The following is a 21,807-nucleotide window of genomic DNA, read 5'->3' as shown; positions in this document are numbered from 1 at the left end:
ACCTAAAAGACAGAGTGCAGACAAAAAGAAGCCTGGGTGAGCCCTTTATCGGATGCAAACCTAAAGAAAAGAATGAAGACCCAAATATATGTGCAGTGCAAAGACAGAATATGCTATATAAAATCATTGGATCCAACTGCCTGTCTTCCAAAGACAGTCCCAGATTTACAGAAGCTGGCCCAGTTTCTGATTTGATCCTGGAATGTCCCGCTTTTCCTTCGGATGTCCCTATTTTCATTGAAAATTGAAGGATATGGATTTAAGTGACCCCCAAGTCAAGGAGATAAGTAACCTCATACAAAGAGATATGTAACCTGTACAACCTTTGGTAGGCATCTGAAGGCAGCCCTATATAGGGAAGTGTTTTTTTAATGTCCAATGTTTCATTATGTTTTATGTATTCTGTAAGCCACCCACAGTGGCTGGGGCAACTCAGTCAGATGTGTGGGGTATAAATTAAAAAAAATATATGATGGTGGTGGTGGTGATTGAATAGGACACCCCTATTTTCATCAGAGAAATGTCGGAAGGTATGCAAACGTGCTCTCATACATCACCAGGTATATGAAATTCTACTTTGTACATGCCAACAGTTAAAGCCTTTTGCCCATTAGCCTGCTAACAGCTGGGCCAAAAGCCACTCCATAACAAGAATGCTAGAAAGGTCCACATATTGCTTTAGCAGCTCACCTGTTACAGCAATGCAAGAGTCAATAGTTCTGTTTCTACAAGCGCATATGATCACCACATAGTTGGTCTTCACTAGCTTTCCCTCAACGAGCATCTTAAACATTTCTGAGAGCCCCTCCGCTAAAGAATAGTTGCACTCAATGATGTGGACACTGTCATTACATGAGCTGGCTGCCAGTCCCGCCAGCCAGGGAAGCTGAGCTGATGTCACTGGGGCAATTGGGCCAGGAACCTGAGGGAAAGCTTGTGGGATGGCCTGTTGGTATTGACGAATTTCAGAAAGATGAGACTCCCGCCATGAACGCATGAAGATCTGTTCCAAGTCCTCAATCAAAGGCACCTGGTCTGAAGCTATGGAAACATCAACATGGCATCAAAAGCAGGCAAATGTTAGGACTTAAATCTACTACCAAAACTAGGTCTCCCCTTGCCGTGCTCGGAGCTTAATTAAAGGACTAATGGTTTGGGGTTCACGCATGTCATGCTATAGACTTTCCTAAACTACGGCAGAAATGATCTGTTGCTTTTGCACCAGCCAAGACAAATTCTGCAGCATGAGAAAACCACCCGCAGATCTTGTGTTCTCTGTGTCCCTTGTAGGCAAAATATGCAATCCCCAGGTAACTCAAATTGAACTCCACAGTGTTCAATTTGCATCTTATTGTAAGTGATAATTCCAGTCCACACGGCAATGGATAATATCAGGAGATCATAATGCTTGGTAAAATATGGAGATACATTTAGACATTATTATTATTATTATTATTATTATTATTATTATTATTATTGCTTTGAGAAAGTTTACATCTTTCTCAATAGAGGTTCCACTATTACTATTTCTAATTTCAATGCAGTTACTACCAGAATTTTGACAGATACAATCAGACTTGTTCATATTGCCCTCATTTTTAAATCTGCACTGGCTGCCTATTCACTTCCAAGACATATTTAAGTTGCTGGTGCTTACGTATAAGTGTCAAGGGATACAAATACCTGAAGAAGTGCCTATTAGGTGAGTCAACTCTGGCTTGGGTGATGGTAAGGCACTGGGTGAACCTAGATCTTTGGTGGAGAGGAGGTTGGAACCTCTGCCTGCCCCTCCTTGGGAAAGGGTATCCTGTTAAAAGGATCCAGGAGGAGTGGCTCTGTCTGATGCCCAGGGTAGGGCATACCATTCCTCCAACGGGGACCCCACAGGGAGTACCCCTAATTGATGTAGGTCATAGGGCTCTCCCCTTGGTTGTGGTTTACTCTTAGACACACTCCCAGCAGACAGGCTGAAGTGGAATAGGAACTGCTTACCCAATGCCTACGCCAAACCAATCTCTACTGTAACCAATAAAGCTATGAGCATATTCAAGCCCAAAACCAAAAATGCTGTTGTCCCGAGTGTGGTTATTCATCCCTCTAGGGAACTGTGGGATCGCGGGGTCTTGGCACACAAGTGCCTATTCACTAAGGGACTTTAACTTAGTGCAACACTGAATTTCAAGTAGTGGGCAGGATTCACTGTTGACAGAAGCCTTGTGCAAGGACTTGTGCAACAGGGTGATCCCCTCTCCTGGGAATTGGCTCAGGGAGGGTTCAGGAGAACCCCCAGAAAAGCACATGTTTGGGAGGAAAGGGGGATTGTTCCATTTGGCAAGCTTGCACATCTGAAAGGACTTTACTTTGAGTGCCCCCCTCAAGGTCTTTTTCAATTACCGTTTGTAGATCTGCCTATTCATATGAAAATATTTGCTCTGGTTTGAAGGAGGAAAACTCACCAAGTTGAACGAGGTAATAGACTGTGAGTAAGAGCTGCATCTCCTCTGAAATTGGCTGCATTGTGGAGGCACCATATTGTTCATAAGCCCTAGAGAGAGACTGCGCGTTCTTGTAACACGTATACAAAAGAGGACTCACTACGACATCACTAAGGTTCCCGCAAAGGTAAGGAAAATTTCCATGCCCTGTGAAACAAAGTACAACTTTTTAGATGCCAGGTACCCAAGGCAAGATAACTGAATGTCTTAATAGTTTAGGGTTTTTTAAAAGAGAAAAAAAGTAGGCCACACTTGTTTTGAAGTGCTTATTGTATGCACTATGTGACATGTTACCTTTAAATATGACGGGCTTTGCTTTAAATATTTTAAGCAAGTTATCAGGAACTGAAACTGGCTCTCCGGAGGCCACCATTGGAGAAGACACTGGTCCTGCCACGGCAGTGTGAGGTAAGCAGGACAGCCCTCCTCCTCCTGCTCCTCCTCCATCTATGAATCAATTTAGAGAGTTTAACCAGAAATAAATGACTGCAGCATAGATACCTCTTAAAATGTGCTGGATGAAGGGGGAAGGGCAACAATCCACTTCCACTTTCAAACCCAGTCACAGCCAAAAATAAAACTTAAGCACCGATTGCTCCTGTCAATGCTGTCCTTCCCAACCCAACAACTTAATATAGCAGCTGTCAGAGTTCTTAGGTCTGCTAATTTACAAGCAGACATGTGCCCAGAGGCTTTAAATCATCATCATCATCCTCACTTACCATTTTTGCTTCTAGTTGTGAGTGGTGGATTGGGCTGCAAATTCCAGGCTTCATTGGATGATGGAGACTCAGGTGACCATCCTTTGTGGCGTTTTTTAGGAGGCCCTGGGTTTGCTAAAGTGCCTAGATAACATAAACAAGCCAGAAACTACTATTTTAAAAGGACATCTTACGGGAAAAGCACATGCCTGAACACAGAAGTAGTTTCTTTACATATATTTTTAAAATCGCTCTGCACAGGCCCAAGGCAGTATGCAAAAACTAAACACATCCAAAAAATAAAACCCCAGCCAATCAACCAAGTTCATTCAACAAACCATGAAGCAGATTTTCAAAAGCTAGAAATGGCACATTGCATCACTAGCAAATAACAGCAGAGAAGAGCATAGATGCACAGCAACTCCTAGAGAAGTACTAGAAGATACAAACAATAGAGGATGGAGATGCTTACCTGACCTCCCAGCAGGTGAGTCCCTGCTGTTTATTGGGAGGGAGGAGGAGAGGAAGGTGGAGGCAGGGTGGTTAGTTTGGTGCAAACTCATCAGCCAAGACAATCTGTTGCTCCTGCCAGTGCATTTTCACCACACCACCCTCCCTGCCACCTCCTCTTCTTCCCAGGAAAACAGCAGCAACTCCCCTGCCAGGAGGGCAGATAAACACCTCCCCCCCCCCCACCTCCACACTGCCTGCTACTGGTTACAAAGAATGCACAATGATATTAAACAGTATCATAGACAATATGAAGGAGAACAAGACCTGGATCTACCATTTTCACTGGCAGACCTCCATTGTTTATACTGTCCGTTTCTGCCTTCAAAGTGAGGACAGTAGCATTTGAAAAAGAAACACAGTACACCAAATGCTGCACCAGATAGCAGCACAATTATTTTAAGATCAGGTGTCTGCTGCACACTCATATAACCTGCCTTACCTCTTGGGCAAGGGAATGGCTTACATTGTGAATATTCAACCTTATTTGATGGCTATTTGAGTAAAGCATGGCTTAGGTCCAAGCTGTCTGAACTACCATTTTCCCTCATACAAATCTGCCTGGGTTTTGAGATCTTTGAAGGAGGCCCCTTTCTCTGTCTCACCATCCTCACACACACGTTTGATGGGGACATGGAAGAGGGCCTTCTCGGTGGCTGCACCCAGACTCTGGAACTCCCTCCCTCAAGCAGCTCCCTCCTGCTTGTCCTTCCTCTGACAGGCAAAGACTTTCCTGTTTCAACAGGCCTTTGGGAACAGGCTGCTTTTAATTAAAGGGCCGGCACCGTGCTGTTTCTAGTATAATTATTGGAATATATTAAGCATATATATGTATAAATATTTAATGTTTAATTGCATTTTAATGACTGACTTACTATGTTTTAGCAGTTCTTGTTTTTATCTGTAAGATGCCTTGAGTCCCCTCAGAGAAAAAGGTGAAATGTAAATAAATATATCATAATAATTATGATATGCCAGAATACTTTGTGAAATAACTCCTCCTTCAGCCGCCACAACAGCATGAGGCTACTTTTTTGCAATAGAGTATAATGTGCTATCACTGGGTTTTGAGTTTCCCTGTTCCCATTGCATTGCAGGTAACTGTTATGTCCTCCCCGGACTATCCTCAAGGCAGGGGACTACAGTGGTGCCTCGGGTTAAGAACTTAATTCGTTCTGGAGGTCCATTCTTAACCTGAAACTGTTCTTAACCTGAGGTACCAGTTTAGCTAATGGGGTCTCCTGCTGCTGCCACGCCACCGCCACATGATTTCTGTTCTCATCCCGAAGCAAAGTTCTTAACCCGAGGTACTATTTTTAGGTTAGCGGAGTTTGTAACCTGAAGGCTCTGTAACCTGAGGTACCACTGTATTTAGGTTGCAGAAGTGGTGAAACACCTGTTCTCCAATCTTCAAAGAAGTCACATGCAGCTGTTAAAACTCCAGCAAAACCAAAAAATCTTCCATGACTAGTTTGGCCTTTAACGAATGCAGGTTTAGAACCTTATGCTAAACATTGGGGGGGGGGGCTCTTTTATTTATATTAAAATTCTACCACACGATGGCAGCACAAACACTTTCAGCCATTCATTTATCTTTCTCTAGCAAACCCACAGGGAAAAACCCCAGGGTCAATCAAACACGAGTACTGTAAATCCCCTGTCAGGGTCTCTAGTTGATGTATGGAAGCAAATTTGATAGCTATCTTCTTTTTAAAAAGGACTGAAATCAATTACCCAAATGAGCAAGTGATTTGGTTCTGTCCACAAAGCAAAGTTAACCCCTGGCTAAGCAGATGAAGAAATGAAGCAGCTTGCCAGAGCTGTCTAGTAAAGATTGCACTAATGTTTATTGTCCTGTACCTGTTCTATAAATAGGAGACTTTGATTCCTGGCACTGTGTACTATGTTCATGGAACAGTTACAGCACGAGAAGTGTTGCTCTTCACCGAAAGTGCTAGATTTAATTCCGGCAGCCCAGAACATTAAATTGTGTCCTTGTTAAGTTTGTTCAGAACTGGCACATGTTACTGATTTAAAATAATTCTCAGAGCAGGGAGCGCAATCCATTTCAGAAAGATTCAGCCATCTATTTAGAAATTAAGTCTCATCTGTTTCAATGGGGCTGCCGTACAAATAATGGTTGCAAAATATACCTATTATTTCAGGCGGCATTATAACAGCAGGGACAGTGGCTGAAATCCCCACTGTAATATTTCTTGCTGAATTAATGCACATCATGAGATCAAAGAACTGCATTTTATTTTAAAGGACTCATACACTGCCCTTCAGTAGAAGTATTTCCAGAGCATGTCACAATAAAAGAGCAAAACTTTCATGTTGCTAGAGCGGGGTTTCCCAAACTTGGGTCTCCAGCTGGTTTTTGTTGTTGTTGTTGTTTTTTGACTACAACTCCCATAATCCCTAGCTAGCAGGACCAGTGATCAAGGATGATGGGAATTGTAGTTCAAAAACAGCTGGAGACCCGAGTTTGGGAAACCCTGTGTTAGAGGTTCAATGAACACCCACCAACCAAATAAGCTAGAAATACTTAGGGAAAACTGAATGTAACAGCAATGTTAAAGAATAGAGAACAATATGAAGAAGGTAAATGAAGTTTATTAACTAGCTATGTAATAAAAAAATTAGGAATATCTGGTGGCCAAGTGGTATAGTTGCTTTTCCTGACGCCTAGAAGAAACTGTACATTATTTTTAAAATAAGTTTTGTATACATTTAGTCCTCCAATCAACTGATAGTGCAAGAATGTCTATATTTGTGCGCTTTGTAAGACTTTTACAACAAAATAAACAATAAAAGAGGGAATTGTACAAAATACATCAAACAATAAAATGATAGCTGCAAGTGAAAGGTCTTTGCCTGGTGTTGAAAAGACATCAGAGTAGGGGCTAAGCAAGCCTCTCAAAGGCCAGCTTTCCAACAGTGAGGAACATCCATTGCTCTGGTCTCTGGTTCCACCCAGAAAATGTGGCCCCTGAAGATTGCACAGAAACAAATTTGGCCCTTAGGAATGTGCCACACCACAAATGCCATGGGGTTGAGCAGTAGTCTTCAAGAAGCACCTTCTGGAATCAGTTCTCCAGGTAAACACTGCCCAACCACAAACTATATCCCTGCATATATTACAAAGAGGCTCAAGACCAAGCTCAGCTGAGGCTCATATGTGCAGTGTAAAAGGCCACCCATAGCGCCATAGGCATAGCCCATGCAGGTGTTTTACCTGCTGTTAAGGTACGAGGCAATTCTATGGACAAATCAGTACCAGGGACGGGGCCGTTGCAGTGTTGCCGTGTTTCTCCCTTGAGAACAAACACCACCTTGCCTTTAAGTAGTTCCCAAAGATTCGTTTTACACCACCAAGTTTTTAAATTGATCTTATTGTTGGGCCCTGTATGTGTTTTAAATCTCATATTTTATTATATTTATTCAACCATTTTGTTTTTAACGTGTTTTTTGTTAAACTGCCTTGTGAGGGCTTGCCCTAAAGGGTGGGGTGGGAATATATTAAATGCATAAGCAAAGGTACCTAATACTGTTGGTCTCGTCATAGAAGAGACATTGCTTTTCATCGAGTGTTGCTGGGGAGAGTCTTTGCCATTGTAAACTGGGAGGCTTGCTGTTGTTGGCAGGTGGTCAGGCGCTAGGTCAATGAGAAAGAGTAATTTTAGAGGGGCTTTCTTCATCCAGGTAAAAATGCATGGCTTTCAATAATCCAACAGAGCAAGCCCTTACTTGCCTTAACAGTTCTGTGCTGGAAAAGAATGCCGAGGACTGAACACTGACAAGCATCCTGCAATCTTGCATTTGTCTACTCAGAAGTAAATCCCGTTGGATTCAAGTGATTTGCTCCCAAGTAATCATGCCCAGGAATGCCGTCTTGAAATGCTAATTCGGTTTTTAAAAAACCTAATGGATATTATCCAGAAAAGGTCTTCATGCTCTCGTCAACAGAAATGGCTCCAGCGACAAGAGGAACTTCAGTTGCTTTCTAACATAGCCAAAAAGGCAGTCACAAGCCACCAGCCCATCCTACATTATCTCACAGTGAGTATATTTTAGGGCTTGCCCACACAGAAAGAGGCTTTCTCAAGGCTGCATATGTACCACATATAACTGAACTCCACCATGCTGCTCATGCTCACACATAGAATGGCAGCTGATTGCAATCCACAAAGACATCTTGTTGTATCTCCACCAGCAGCTATCCAAGCCAGTCTTCCCCAAACTGGTGCCCCCCAGATGTTCTGGGCTACAACTCCCTTCAGCCTTCTAAAATATCTGGAGGGCACCAAGCTGGGACAGACCAATCCAAATGGTTCTTGCATACATGGAAAGAAAATGAGAGACTGTGACATGCTAGAGAAGATTCAGTTACCTATCTGTTGCATCCCTGGTTGAACTATGGGATGTGCGGCTATAAGTGGCTCGTTCATGACAGGTGCTGAGGAGCCTGTATTCTCTGGAGGTTGGAACAACAGGTTGGAAAAAGTGCTGGATGAGGGCTGCCGGCTTCTGAACTCTATCAAAGCAAAAAACAAACAAGATGCTGCTTATTCCGTGAGAGCTACTCACTTTAAATCTGTAAACCTTTTACAAAAGTTGAACTTTTAACACAAGGCAGATTCACATATGTTATTAGTTCATATGGGGGCGGGGATGACAATTTTTGTTCATATCTGCTAATTGATATTTACATCAATCTGGTCGTTTGTAAGTATTTCACTTTTGCCCAAAGAGTTCAAAGCAACATTTTAGCTCCATGACAATTCAGTGAGCCAACAAAGGTCAATTCATATTTCTTACGTATAAACATCTGGGTTGCATCTAACAAGGTTTTACTCAGAATGATCCCACTAAAATAAATGGATCTAATTTTGTCATGCCCATTAAGTTTAATAGGCTAACACCGAGTAGAACAATTGTTGGATACTGCTTGCAGTTGTAAACTCTACGAAGCATAAAATAAATATGTGCATCTGGAAATTGACAGCAGGTGTGTACCACAGTGCAATAGCTGCCCCTTGATGTGCTTGTATAACATGTCCCTATGGGTTGCCACACATGTATCTCTGTCTCATTCCCTGCAATGTTTGCCACTGTAAGCACGAATCTACAGCATATTTCGAGAAGCTGTTTGTTCACTCTCCCTTTGGACATCTGTTAATATTCTAACCAAATGCTGCATGATAGTTCTTAAGGTCAGGGAGCAGACTTTTTCGTTTATGCTTGGATAAAATTGAACACCATTTTGAATCAAGATGGCAGACTGCACCTTTCGAAACTAGACTGAATTTTCAGTTTCTTGGAATTCCTGAGCAATGCCAGGCACAAGGCAGCTAGTAAATATACAAACAGCAGATTTGCTCACCCCAAAAAGTGCAAATTGGACATGAGATTTGCAGCAGCACAAACACTGGAACCTGCACTGCCAACATCAAAATCCAACCACAGTGACCTGATTTAGGCATTTACCTAAGTGCCTAAGTGAGTGGGCTTGTCAGTCTGATTTGCCCAATCCTTCCTTCTCAAAAATAAGAGGGAGGAAGACTGAAAAACTCACCTGTGCATATGGACACATTCTACTGCAGACATATGGAAGCACAATGGCTTCCACTCCCTGCCCTATAAACCAAGGGGCTGGTTAGGTTTATCAGGCTAGTTGGTTCAGAGTAAATGCGTACATTTCTTTTAAGTATTTTTATTGGGCTTTTAAAGAATTTTCATTGATTCAGATTTATTTCTAAGGAGTCACATATCTAAACCTCTGGAGGAATTCCAGAGCTCCAACAGGACAGGTTGATTATCTCACCTGCCCCCTTCCAGCAGATTGCAGATCCTTTGGTAAGAGTTCCCTGTGCATTCCTCACCAGATAATACTTTAAGTGTTTCTGTTTCTTGGGCTGAGTGGTCAGCTTAAGATTGATGTGAATGGAAAACTCAGTAAAGTAGCAGAAGCCTTTCTTGCCGCAGCCAATACAATTGCCAGAGAAACCTGATGAAATAAACATACACAAAGATGGGAGAGAGATAAGCGACATAGTACAGATAATGCACTTCCAAGTTGTTTGGCGTGGCTGTTGGGAATTTATTTATTTTTTCCTCGCGCGCGCACACACATACAAAAAGACACATAAATGTTGCAAGGGTGTCAACTGTTTCTAAATAAATGCCTGCATTTAATAACTCCCCAATCTCTTTAATTTGTAGTTTTAATGACATCTTGGAGAGGGATGGAAATCCCATTTCTCTTTGTTAAGAATGCCAGACAGACCAATCAATAGAGTGGTGGAAATGGGAAAGAATGACAAATTGATGTCATGGGATGGCTACAAAACTTGGTTACACATTTTAGTTTTTAACAGTAGTGACCAGAACAATTAAAGACCTATTTAGCATGTGAGCAACTTGGGGAAAATTTGTTCTCACGTTGATTTCTAGCCGCTTCAACTTTCAGGGTACTTGTCCTATGCTTCCACTAGGATTAGGCTTTTCAGACACCTGCAGCCATATTTCAAATTCCAAACATTGCCTCTATTTTGTAGGCATCTTATTCAGGACTGAGTCAAAGTCAGGTAGGGAAGCACATTTCATGAAAAACATCACCCTAATGAAACACACATACCCTCCTTAGTTTGGCAATTGTTTGGGGAGGCCTGCATTCAAAGTAAGAGCAGGAAACACAACATAGAATTTGATTGGGTTTTGTGACATCACCCTATAGCCAAATCTAATTGACTACATAGTATAGCCAGGAAACCTATTCAGAGTAAGCGTCATGCTTTCTCTCCTCACTCGGATCTGGCATAATCCGATGGCATTGTGTTGCTGACTATCAATGACTATCAATCATGATAGCAATTTAATGTTATGAATTTTATGTTGTGAGCCTGAGATCTATGGATGAAGAGTGGTATATACGTTTAATAATAATAATAATAATAATAATAATAATAATAATAATAGGATTGTCTGACGTAGAAACCTCTGGTATTCAAATAAACTTGCACTGAATCTGTATATCAGGGGGTAACAAGCAGTGAACAGTATGTGAAAGCAGGGGGTTGTGAAATGCACCCTTTCACCTTGAAATATTTTCATGGGTGAGTTTGGGGCCTTGCTATACTATGATATTACAGCATGCACAGGGGTCAAAACACAACACTAATCTTACCAGCAACTCAATAAATGGGATGCTCATTGTATGTAATGCCTCGGTTATACACAAACATCTGGACCTAGCACATAATAGGAGAGGGCTGCTCATTCTGTAAGCAAGCTAAATAAAGCAGATTTTCCATATACATTGTAGATATGGCAAAGGTCAGGAGAGCTGAGCTATCCAGTATGCGTTCCAATTTATCTATGTCACAAGGCTGAGCCTGCAAGATGGCTAGAGATCAATATTTGTAGTCTGACAGATAAAGCCCTTTCACCTCTAGGTCATCAGTTCAAAACCAGCCAGCATCAAGAGTGACCGAAGGCTGTTACAATCTGATGAGTGTTCAGTGGTCTATGTTAATTACATTTGGCTGACTCCACCAGACCTCATCTGAGAGACTAGCATCCCTCTTGGGTGCTGTGACATTTGGAGGAGGGAGGCCAAGGGCAGGTGGGGGGCAGGGAGAACTACGGGGAGGGAGAACAACTGAGCCCTCTATTTTACATCTGGTCCCTCTGTGTCAGCTTCCAATGTTCCATTTCCCTGTTCAGGCTTTATAAACGTCTGAAGATATAATGCCAGGATGTGGTAATGGCCATCAACCTACACAACGAGACAAATTTGTGGAGGATAAGACTATCAATGCCTACCAGTCGCAATGGCTATATGTTGGCTCCAGGATCAGACAGAGCATGTACTAGTTGCTGGAAATAACAGCAGGAGAGGGCAGTTGCCCTCATCTCCTACTTATAGGATTTTTAGGGGCATCTATTTTTACTCACTGTGGGGGGAAATGGGGCTGGACTCTATAGGCCTTTGGTTTGATCTAGCAGGGTTCCTCTTATATTCTTAATGGCCATACACATTCAAAATGGAAGGACCACATTTCATAGTTGCCCCGGCTTCTGGACATTACAAAGATGTGTGTGATTTTAGCTGTTTTCTGGGTATTGAATCTTAACATGGCAGACCCTCCAAGTGTCCCTATTTTCCAGGGACTGTCCCGGATTTACAGAAGCCTTCCCGGTTTCTGATTTGATCCTAGAATGCCCCGCTTTTCCTTAGGATGTGCCTATTTTCATCAGAGAAGTGCTGGGGGTGGGTATGGAGTTATGGGACCCCCGAGCCAAGGAGATAAGTAAATTACAACTTTTAGAAGACATCTGAAGGCAGCCTTGTACAGTATAGGGAAGTTTTAAAATGTTTAATGTTTTATTATGCATTTATATATATTGGAAGCTGCTCGGAATAGCTGCGGCAACCTAGTCAGATGGACAGGGTATTATTATTATTAATTATTATTACTGAATAAAGGTAAAAGTAAAGGGACCCCTGACCATTAGGTCCAGTCGTGACCGACTGGGGTTGTGCGCTCATCTCACTCTATAGGCCGAGGGAGCCAGTGTTTGTCTACAGACAGCTTCCGGGTCATGTGGCCAGCATGACAAAGCCACTTCTGGCGAACCTATTTTCATGGGAGAAAGGTTGGGAGGGTATGGGATGGTCATTCCAGTTGCTGTACCTTTAACGGGGATTTGATCTGTAGCCTCGGGGGCAAAGAAGACAAACAGAACAGCCTTGCAGAATGCCGCCCCCACTCTCAATCAAGAAGCAGGGTGGGGGAAATTGAGGATTCTCTTTTCCCGCCAAAAGAGTGTTATAAGTTTTCAGCTTGCCGGGCAGAACCAAGTACTATCCCATATTCCCTAGGGATGGGGAAGATGAAGAGAAACACCATGCGTCGCCAAGTTTCAGCAAGAGGGGGGTCCTTCCTGCAGAAGTGGTGAGGTGGCAGGGGGCAGAAGGGGGGAGGCACATTCCTGTTTCTCCTTAGATAGCATATAGGGGCACCCTTGGAATACTAGGAAAGTGCTTGGTTCTGCATGGCAGGCAAAAAGGCCCTAATGCACTTCTAGCAGGAAGAAAGAATGAATCCTTGATATTTTCCCACCCTGGTTCTTCATTTCCCCCTGGAGAATTTTACCAAGCCTTCCTACAAGTGAGCTTGGAGATAAATCATGCAAACGCAGCTCTCTGGCAAAAGGGAGGAAGATGATAAGAGACAAGAGCTGTGCTGTTTATACGTCAGGACTTTCGTCAAGAGAGTAGAAGTATAAAAAAAAGGAAAAATAAGGAGGCCTTCTGGAGGAGAAGGGAAGGGAAACAATGGCAGGAGGAGGGTGCCCAGTTTATGGAGCACCATCCCTGGAGAAACAACAACAAGCAGTCTTATGGCACCTTAAAGACTACGAAGTTTACTACAGCATAAACCTTTGTGAATGGGCACTCACTTCATCAGATACATAAAATGTAATCCTCAGGTGGCACCTATGATCTTTAAAGTGCCACAGGACGCTGCAACCAACTCCACAGAATTTCCTCTTGGCAAGATAGGGATGTACCCACTAGTTAAGAAACCACTGTTTTCATCAAGACTTTTCATTATTCTAACACTGAGTGGCGAACCCGTGATCCTCCGGGATGTTGTTGGACTACAACTCCCACCATCCCTGACCATTGGTCATGCTGGTTGGGCATGATGGAAGGTGAAATCCAACAACATATGGAGGGCCACAGGTTACCCATCCCTGTTTTAATTTCTAATTTTGGTCGGCCATTACTGAAAAATATTATCCCTTGTTGGCCCTTGCCTTTCTTTCATTCTAAAGAACTGTATTAATAGGTTTGCAAGATTTAGATGTTTATGAATGTTATTGTTGCAAAAAGCTTGGGAGGCTGTTAAAGTGAAAGGCAACAAAACAAACAGGAAAGGGGTCTCAACGCCCCATGCAGAGAGCGGCAATATTTTCTGTCTTAATGTATGGCACTGATTTTGAGATACATAGGACGTGTGTTTCCTAAAAGTACCGTGAAAAGCTTCTGAGAAGAAGTTCTCTCACACTGATAAACAAAGACCACTTAATAGCTAGAATACTTGCACCTCGCAGGGAGAGGGTGCCAATATTTTGCATAAGAAGACTAGATAGAATGGTGTTTTTTTAAAAAAGAAGAAGACGACGAAACCTCCAATATGACCAATGCAAGTAAGTCATGGAGGCAGCAAGCTGGAACCACCAAAGCAACCCTCTAACCAAAATCAATAAACGGACTTGGTTTATGCCCCACAGGCATTTCACTAGCTTGACATGAATATGAAACAGAAATCAAAGAGGCTACTCAGGAAATTACTAAATGCACAGATATGTTTCCTTCCGAGCCTATATATGCCCTGTGGGCATCTCCACAGACAGTGGCGGAGCCAGCTCAGAAACGCTCAGGAAACCATTTAAGACACTTTTGGGTGGGGTGCATTTCCCTTTTGTGAACAGATTCCTTCAAGGTTATCAAACAAGATTAAGGAAGAAGCTGGGTCCCCTGCTTTATGAAAACAAATGGATGGAGAGAGAGAGAGAGAGAGAGAGAGAGAGAGAGAGCAAGAGAGCCAAACCAAAGTAGATAAATAAAATTTCATTCCATCAATTTAAAAATATTGAGCTTATTTGCAGGCAGGGTTGATCTGAAGCCAAGCTTACCAAGCCTATTCCAGCTTGAGGGTGTCTTAAAGAGAATCCAGGTAACTCCTGAGTTGGCCCAGCAGTACCTGTTAGGGGCTATATAGGAGTCAATGAGCTGAGTTGTTCCACTGCAAGAGCTCTGCCCTGAGATGTATAAAGGGTTGTGGTTTTTTTAAAGAGCATCTCTGAATATCTGCAGAACTTATTTCCTCACCCATTTATTGATTTGATTACATTTATCTCCCACTTCACTGAATTCCAGGGGGTCACAACTAGATGACCCTTTGGGTCTCTTCAAGCTCTAAGGTTCTATGGTTCTATTATCTATGACTATCACCAAAGTGCAGGGGTGGAATGACTGGACATTCAAGTCGGGTCTGATACTTGTCATTTCCTCCTTTCAAAAACGACAGCTAGGAAATATCAGGTGTTTTGGCTTCCACAAGAAAATGCTTTTCATTTAGAATTTGAATTTTTGAAATCTCCATTCCAATTCCAAATCATTCATGGATTGGGCAGAATTCATTGTCTCTTAGTCTCAATTATGTAAAATTATGTAAAAAGGTGGCTGTGAGAACAAAGGATGTATGCAACAGTTTGCTTCCTAGCATCTTCCTTCAAATGCCAAAATTCAACAGCATTTTTTATTGTTATCAATACTCTGGGTGCTTCCAGGTAGATGTTTATTATGGGATTAGTGCTGCTCTTGCATGCAAGTTTCTCTGCAGAGTCTGCACAATGTCCTCGGCATTAAAATGGCACTGTCTCCACCCCAATTTAATCAAGATTTAACCTCCCTAAGGAAAAATCAATAAGTTAATAAATCTATCTGTTTGCAGTAGCTAAAAAACCTATTTTCAATATGAAGTGCCCATCTGGAAGCATATTATAATCTGCCCTAATCTATAGGCCAGGGTTGGGAAAATTCTGGTCTGTGGGCGTAATCAGGCCTGGGATAGGTCCCAATATGACCCATGAGGCCAGATCCCCCAAGCTACAAACACCTGATGTCATCTGCAACATCAGGTGGCAGACAGGTAAAGACGCAGCTACCATTGCACAACAGGGAGCCTTGAAGTGCACTCTCGACTATGCATTGACAAGGGAGGCTCGCTATCACTGCCAATCAGCTAACTGGTAGTGAGGCAAGCCAGCTGAGATTGCCTATGCTATGGAGTTTTGCCTGGGGTACTCCACAGCACAGGCAATCCCAACCCCACCTGGCTGAGATTGGATTCTTCTTTTTAGTGCAGCTTGTGGTGCTACAAAAGGGAAACGGGTCATCTGCCATCGTAGTGATGTCAGGCAATTGAGAGGTGGGCAGACCAAAGCCCACCAGTCAAAATGGCCAAATGAGAGTAGGGAAACAAGGATCCCACCCGACAACCAGATTCTGTTCCTCTACTCTACTCTACTCTACTCTACTCTACTCTAAAGCAGCATGGCCCAGTTTATTAATCCACTTTCACTTGTTCCACACTGCTTTAGCAGGCTAGATGGACCGTGAAAGGAATTCCTACCATCCAGATCAAAGGCGCATCTAGGGGAGTGCAGCCAATTCAGTTGCACTGGGCGCGGGGCTTCTGGGGTGCTGCAGAAGGTGCAAAAACCATGACATCCAACGGAAGGCAAAATTCACCACTAGATTATGGCATCACACAGGGCGCCACTGAAATCTGAGACGCCAAGGTCCGCCACTGTCCAGATTCCAGAGCAACACAATCAGAGAGTGACAGAGACCATGCTATGAATCACCGATTTCAATAATACGGACATTTCTTGTTGTGCAAGCAATTTGAGATGTGGGTCAGTTCACACACACAAGCATACATCCCTCAAGGCAGGCATTCTTATATCCCAGGTGACCATCCTTGTGTAGTGCATGTCACTGTGGTCTGCAGCAACAAGAGGAAGCAAGAGAAATTAGGAATCCTTGAAGTTGTTGAGCTTTGAAAATTCAGTCACAAGTTGCTGAGATCTAAACTCCCCAGAAAGATATGTGGGCTGAAACTTCGTCATCCGCCAGCTTTTGCTCTCCCTAAATTTTTCAATATGGTTATTAGATCAAATACATGAAAATTCTTCCAGAAATCAAATATTTTGGGGGGACATACAGGAATTGGAGGTGTAAATGCGAATTTTCATTGTGATTACTTTTAATTGCATGTTAATGCAGAAATAAGATGAAACAGAGTTATGGATGAGCACATGTGAAAATGTCACAGATGGAAATAGACTGACTGTTCCATCCCTGCTGCTATGCATCTGATATGGTATTGTTCTCTTGTGTGCGGTCACAAGGAAAGGCTCGTGTCATCATAACATCATTGCTTGGTCCCCTAAGGACAACTGAAATATCCTAGCCACAAATTTTATATATGCACCTTGATGAAGAAGGTACGCATTATCAAGGAAACATGTAAAGATGCAGCTTCAGATGTTTTATACAGAACTGACTTTGAAGATTTGCTACTAGACAGAGTCATGCATTTTAAAAGCAGAAAGCAAAGCACAACAAACTTGCCACCAGAAATTCTGCCAGCACAAGGGGAACCTCTGCTTCAGTTCGTGCTGAAACATAATTTTAAATGTTTAGAAATGAACACAGAAATAACTTGAAGGGCAATAAGCCAACGTGTTAGCTGCACACAAAAGCATTGCAAATAACTACTAAACCTGATCCTTTTGTGTGTTGACTTAGAAGACACACCACTGCGTTCAACGGAGTTTACTCCCAAGTGAGTGTGCACAGGATTGTAGGCTTAGCATTATTATTACCAAATGTTTCTTACTACTTCCCCCCCCCTCTTCTGGTTTAGCATGCAATTAACACATATACTACTTCCTCTGTGTTAACAGCCTTAGGAACCTTAGGCTGTTAATAGCACTAGCCATGAATGGGCTGAGTGGTTCAACATTACTGCTTGTATCTTTAAAATGACAACGCACCACAAATTTACAGCCCTTTTAATTCCTTTACTGTCGCAGGCCAATTGTACTGTGACCCATCAAAGTCAGCAAGATCTCATGGCAAGACACATTATTGCCAGATGAAGTTATATACTCCACCGCTTCTCACAAAGCTGGTTGTAAACTCAGATCCCAAATTTATTTATACTGGGCTCACATTGCATCCTTTTGATTTTTATTGGCATCGCTTTGTAGCTCCTTGTTGCCTGGCAATATTGTTAGGAGCAACCCTAACAGCAAATGCATTTACCCTCAAATACATAAGAATTCAATATGGTGCGGAACACCATATGTGAAGCTCTCAAGAACTGTGTGTGACAGAGCACCAAGTAATTAGAGTTTCTTCAAAGTTAAACACCAGGCCTAACTAGTAGCTTGGGAAAATGTTATTTAATTGCCTTGTTTAACGCTCATCACACTTTTTTTCCTCCCTAGAGTTTGCTTTGTACCAAGATCCTACCCACTCACACTAATTCTAGCACAGTAGACAATCATCTTTCCATCCATCACAAGTGTATCTCACTTTTCCTTCCACTTGCTTAGAGCAGCCTATGTAAGATTAACACTGTCTCTTCTCCTCACAGATCAGTAAAGTACGTTGGGTAAAAGAGAGTGAGAGGCTGACCCAAAGTCACCCTTCACAACTAGTTCAAGTCCAAGAGCAAGGCTGCAACCACACCACACATTTTAAGGCATATATTCTGCCCCCAAAGAAGGCTTGAAACTGTAGCTTATGCCTCAGAGAGCTACGATTTCCAACACACTTAACAAACCAGTTCCCATAACTCTTTCGCTTGTGAGGGGATGTGCTTTAAATTTAGGGCATGCACACAGCCCTAGATTCAATCTACGCCACAAAGGCCCTAAACAGGTCTGCCATATTTCCAAGGTACTATAATTAGAATTGCAGTTATGGGGCATGAGCTAGGACTGGACCTCAGGGAGCCACAGCTCAGAGGCTCTCTCCCAGTAGAACTACTCAGGGAGAGGGTGAGTGGGAATTTGAACCCGAGTTTCCCTGGTCCTAACCCATACTCTAACCACTACAACCTGCCGGATAGGGGTTTTAGATAAACCACACAGCCTAGGACTTGCCGATCAGAAGGTTGGCGGTTCGAATCCCCGGAACGGGGTGAGCTCCAGTTGCTCAGTCCCTCCTCCTGCCAACCTAGCAGTTCGAAAGCATGTCAAAGTGCAAGTAGATAAATAGGTACTGCTCTGGCGGGAAGGTAAACGGTGTTTCCGTGCACTGCTCTGGTTCGCCAGAAGCTGGCCACATGACCCGGAAGCTGTATGCTGGCTCCCTTGGCCAATAAAGCGAGATGAGCACCGCAACCCCAGAGTTGGCCATGACTGGACCTAATGGTCAGGGGTCCCCTTTACCTATATATATATCTCATAAAGAAGGTGATGAGACTGAGAAAGCAGCAGGGAGTAGTGTTGCTATATGTCCAGAATTTCCCAGGCATATCCTGGATTTGTCCGTCAAAAACAGTGTCCGGACAGAATTTCTGAGGATCGGTTAAAATGTTCAGGGAAACCTAGGCATATGGAAACCCATGTCAGAAAAAAAAAACCATTTGTGTCCAGATTTTCACTTTTAGAAATATGACAACCCTAGGGAGCCTCTGTTTCTGTGCAGCCAGCTTCACTAATGGGTTGCTATCACAAACCACATCTCAAAAGAGAAGAGGAACAGGTTGTATATCAACACAAGATGAGATCAAAGACAGCTGTCATTGGAAATGTCCATAAATGGCCTAGTAATTCAAGGTGTCGCCTGAGCAACTGTAAATGCAAACTGATCTGACAATGAGTGTAACCTTGGACTGGATTAAAGGTAACGCGGCATCTGCAAAATAGAGGTTCACTCCGTACCTTTCCTTAAGCTCAGCCACCTGCACAGAAGGTTAAATCGTTCCAAAACAAGGACGAATACCAGGAATCATTTCTCCCTGTTGTCATTTCTCCCTGACAACAGAAACTGGAAACCTTGGCCCTCCAGAAATGGTTTATCTCCAACTCCCATCAGTTACAGTCAACATGGCAGTAGTCAAGGACGATGGCAGTCAATAATCCCACAAAACCTTTGAGGGCCACAGGGTCCTTGACTTACAGCAATGCTGTGATCGCAGCCGCCACTTACCTAGCAAGGCATTGCGCCCCTGGTCATCAGGCAGAAATCTCTTATCTACGGCACACACTAAAAGGTGATCCGGTAAGTTTGGTGACTTGGCGCCAACCAGTATAAACCCTGAAGGCACTTCAATTGGGTCGTTTGAAACCGATGCTAATCTCAAATCTTTACCAGCCTGGCAGAAACCTGGAAGAGGAAAAACAACAGCACTATTTTAATCAAATCATATACCGTAGGTTATGTATGAACTGGTGGAATAAATTATACTCTTTTGAAAAGAAAAGAAAAGAAAAAAGAAAAGAAAAAAGAAAAGACAAGACAAGACAAGACAAGACAAGACAAGACAAGACAAGACAAGACAATAGCCAAGGTGTTTTAAAGAAATAAATTCCTCTCGGAACTGTGGGTCCAGGATAAAATTAATAAATCCCCACTGAATATGCACGGTTGCATCTACATATCTCTCATTACAGTCATACCTCAGGTTGAAGTAGCTTCGGGATGAATATTTTCAGGTTGCGCTCCGTGGCGACCCAGAAGTAACAGAGAGCATTACTTCTGGGTTTCGCCGCTCACGCATGCGCAGACGCTCAAAATGACGTCACACGCATGCGCGGAAGCAGCGAAACATGACCCACGCACGCGCAGTCGCATCTTACATTCACTTCAGGATGCGAACGGGGCTCCGGAACGGATCCCGTTCGCATCCAGAGGTACCACTGTATTTTGATTCAAATGTGTAAAGGGGTGAGGGATTGATGCAGAAGTACGGACAGCAAAACTGCCTAAGCTGTACAAGTTCAGAAACAATCCCATTCTTTCCTTACAATGTAACACAGCGGAATAAATTAACAAACGAGAGGGGAATATTCGCATATGCATTTTTAAAGGAAAATGGCTCCAATAATGAAGTGTGTGTGATGTGGGAATAGAAACCCAGCCAGATGGGTGGGGTATTATTATTATTATTATTATTATTATTGACTCTGGTCACCCAGAGAGACGGGTGGACAGTCGCTACGAGGGAAATTCTGGATCATATTGTCCGAAGATTTGTGCATCACCTTTCGCTAAACAGTAAGCAGGAAGTGGTAATAAGGTTAATATAAGCAAATTCAGCATTCCAAAGCGGGTAAAAAACTGCAGTGGTGAAAGCACATGGGAAGGACAATGGCAAGGATGAGGGACACACTGAGCGGCATTTGTCCAAACATATGCAAGGGCCATCACAGGAAAGTTAGTACCCAGTTAATGAGGTCCTAAATTTCACACAGAGAAACCAGGAAATGGAGCAACAACCGAGAGACAATAATTGGCGAGACATTGGAATGAGGCAGAGACCAAACCAACGGCATGTGCTCTTTTCGGCGCCAGATTGCACAAAAAAGGAGCTGCTACAGACATGCCCTGAAGCACATCCTTTTTTAAAAAAAAAACAAAGAAAAGAAATTAGTACACATGGATACTAGATTTCTCAATAAATAGCAAAGTGCAAGTGACAACATAAACATGGGACTTCAGTAGGCTAGCCAGTCTCAGGACTCAGTCTAAGGTGGCAATGTATCCTATTTTACAGTCCTCTTAGCTGAAGAGCTGTCAGGTCTAATTCCAGTTTAAAGATGAAGAACCATAAGATGAGAGAACCAGGAATTGCCCATCAAAAGGGAGCCCCTGGGCAGCAAACCAATCAGGCTCATAGGTTACCTGCTCAGTCTTCCTCACTGTGGTGAGATGTGTTGTATTTCTATTTAAATTGTTTAAAGTAATTATTTCTAAATTTGCATCTGTGCGTATAAATTAACATGTGCAATTTTATATGCAACTCAGGGCTTCTACTTTTTGCAGTGTACATGTGTCATCCCGTCCAGAAGGAGCTAAGTAATTTTCAAGTCAAAAAGGTGGACACTGAATTAATTGGAAATAAAGACTACTCTTTCACTTTATAGAAAACAACTCTGGTATGCAAATGCTCATTAAAAACAAATATCTGAGCTTACCATTCAAAATACCCTAAATTTCTCTGTACATCATCCATAGATGTTCTGGAATGTGCCATTCTGAGTCATGTTTTGCTAACAATTATACAGTAGTATCTCCATTCTCAAACTGTAAAAATCTCTGTTCGGATTAATATTTCTTTAGAAGTTGTAATAATACCAAACATTTTAAAACAAGCTGACCCAAACAGATTAAAAGCAATCCACAATTATTATCATTTCCCCCAAAATCTTATTATCCTAAAGGTAATTTTTCATGCAAAATTCAATCCTCAAAGTTCATTGTGACATCCTATTTTTCACTG

General features: G+C 42.6%; 1 protein-coding gene across 2 annotated transcripts in view; it reads right to left on the bottom strand.

Annotated features, from left to right (window-relative positions):
- The window catches only part of GREB1 (growth regulating estrogen receptor binding 1), a 94,406-nt gene that overhangs the window by 25,483 nt on the left and 47,116 nt on the right, over positions 1-21,807 (bottom strand). For both annotated transcript variants that reach the window (XM_083729721.1, XM_083729722.1), the window contains 8 exons: positions 19,515-19,691; positions 9,534-9,716; positions 8,100-8,243; positions 7,251-7,364; positions 3,218-3,340; positions 2,790-2,942; positions 2,457-2,642; positions 691-1,041 (listed from right to left, as the gene is read on the bottom strand). In XM_083729721.1, coding sequence (XP_083585847.1) covers positions 691-1,041; positions 2,457-2,642; positions 2,790-2,942; positions 3,218-3,340; positions 7,251-7,364; positions 8,100-8,243; positions 9,534-9,716; positions 19,515-19,691 — 1,431 coding nt within the window. The remainder of the gene's footprint in view (positions 1-690; positions 1,042-2,456; positions 2,643-2,789; positions 2,943-3,217; positions 3,341-7,250; positions 7,365-8,099; positions 8,244-9,533; positions 9,717-19,514; positions 19,692-21,807) is intronic.

This window comes from Podarcis gaigeae (assembly GCF_964106915.1).
Source record: "Podarcis gaigeae genome assembly, chromosome: 3".
Lineage (NCBI taxonomy): Eukaryota > Metazoa > Chordata > Lepidosauria > Squamata > Lacertidae > Podarcis > Podarcis gaigeae.
This window is presented reverse-complemented; position numbering and strand designations above follow the sequence as displayed.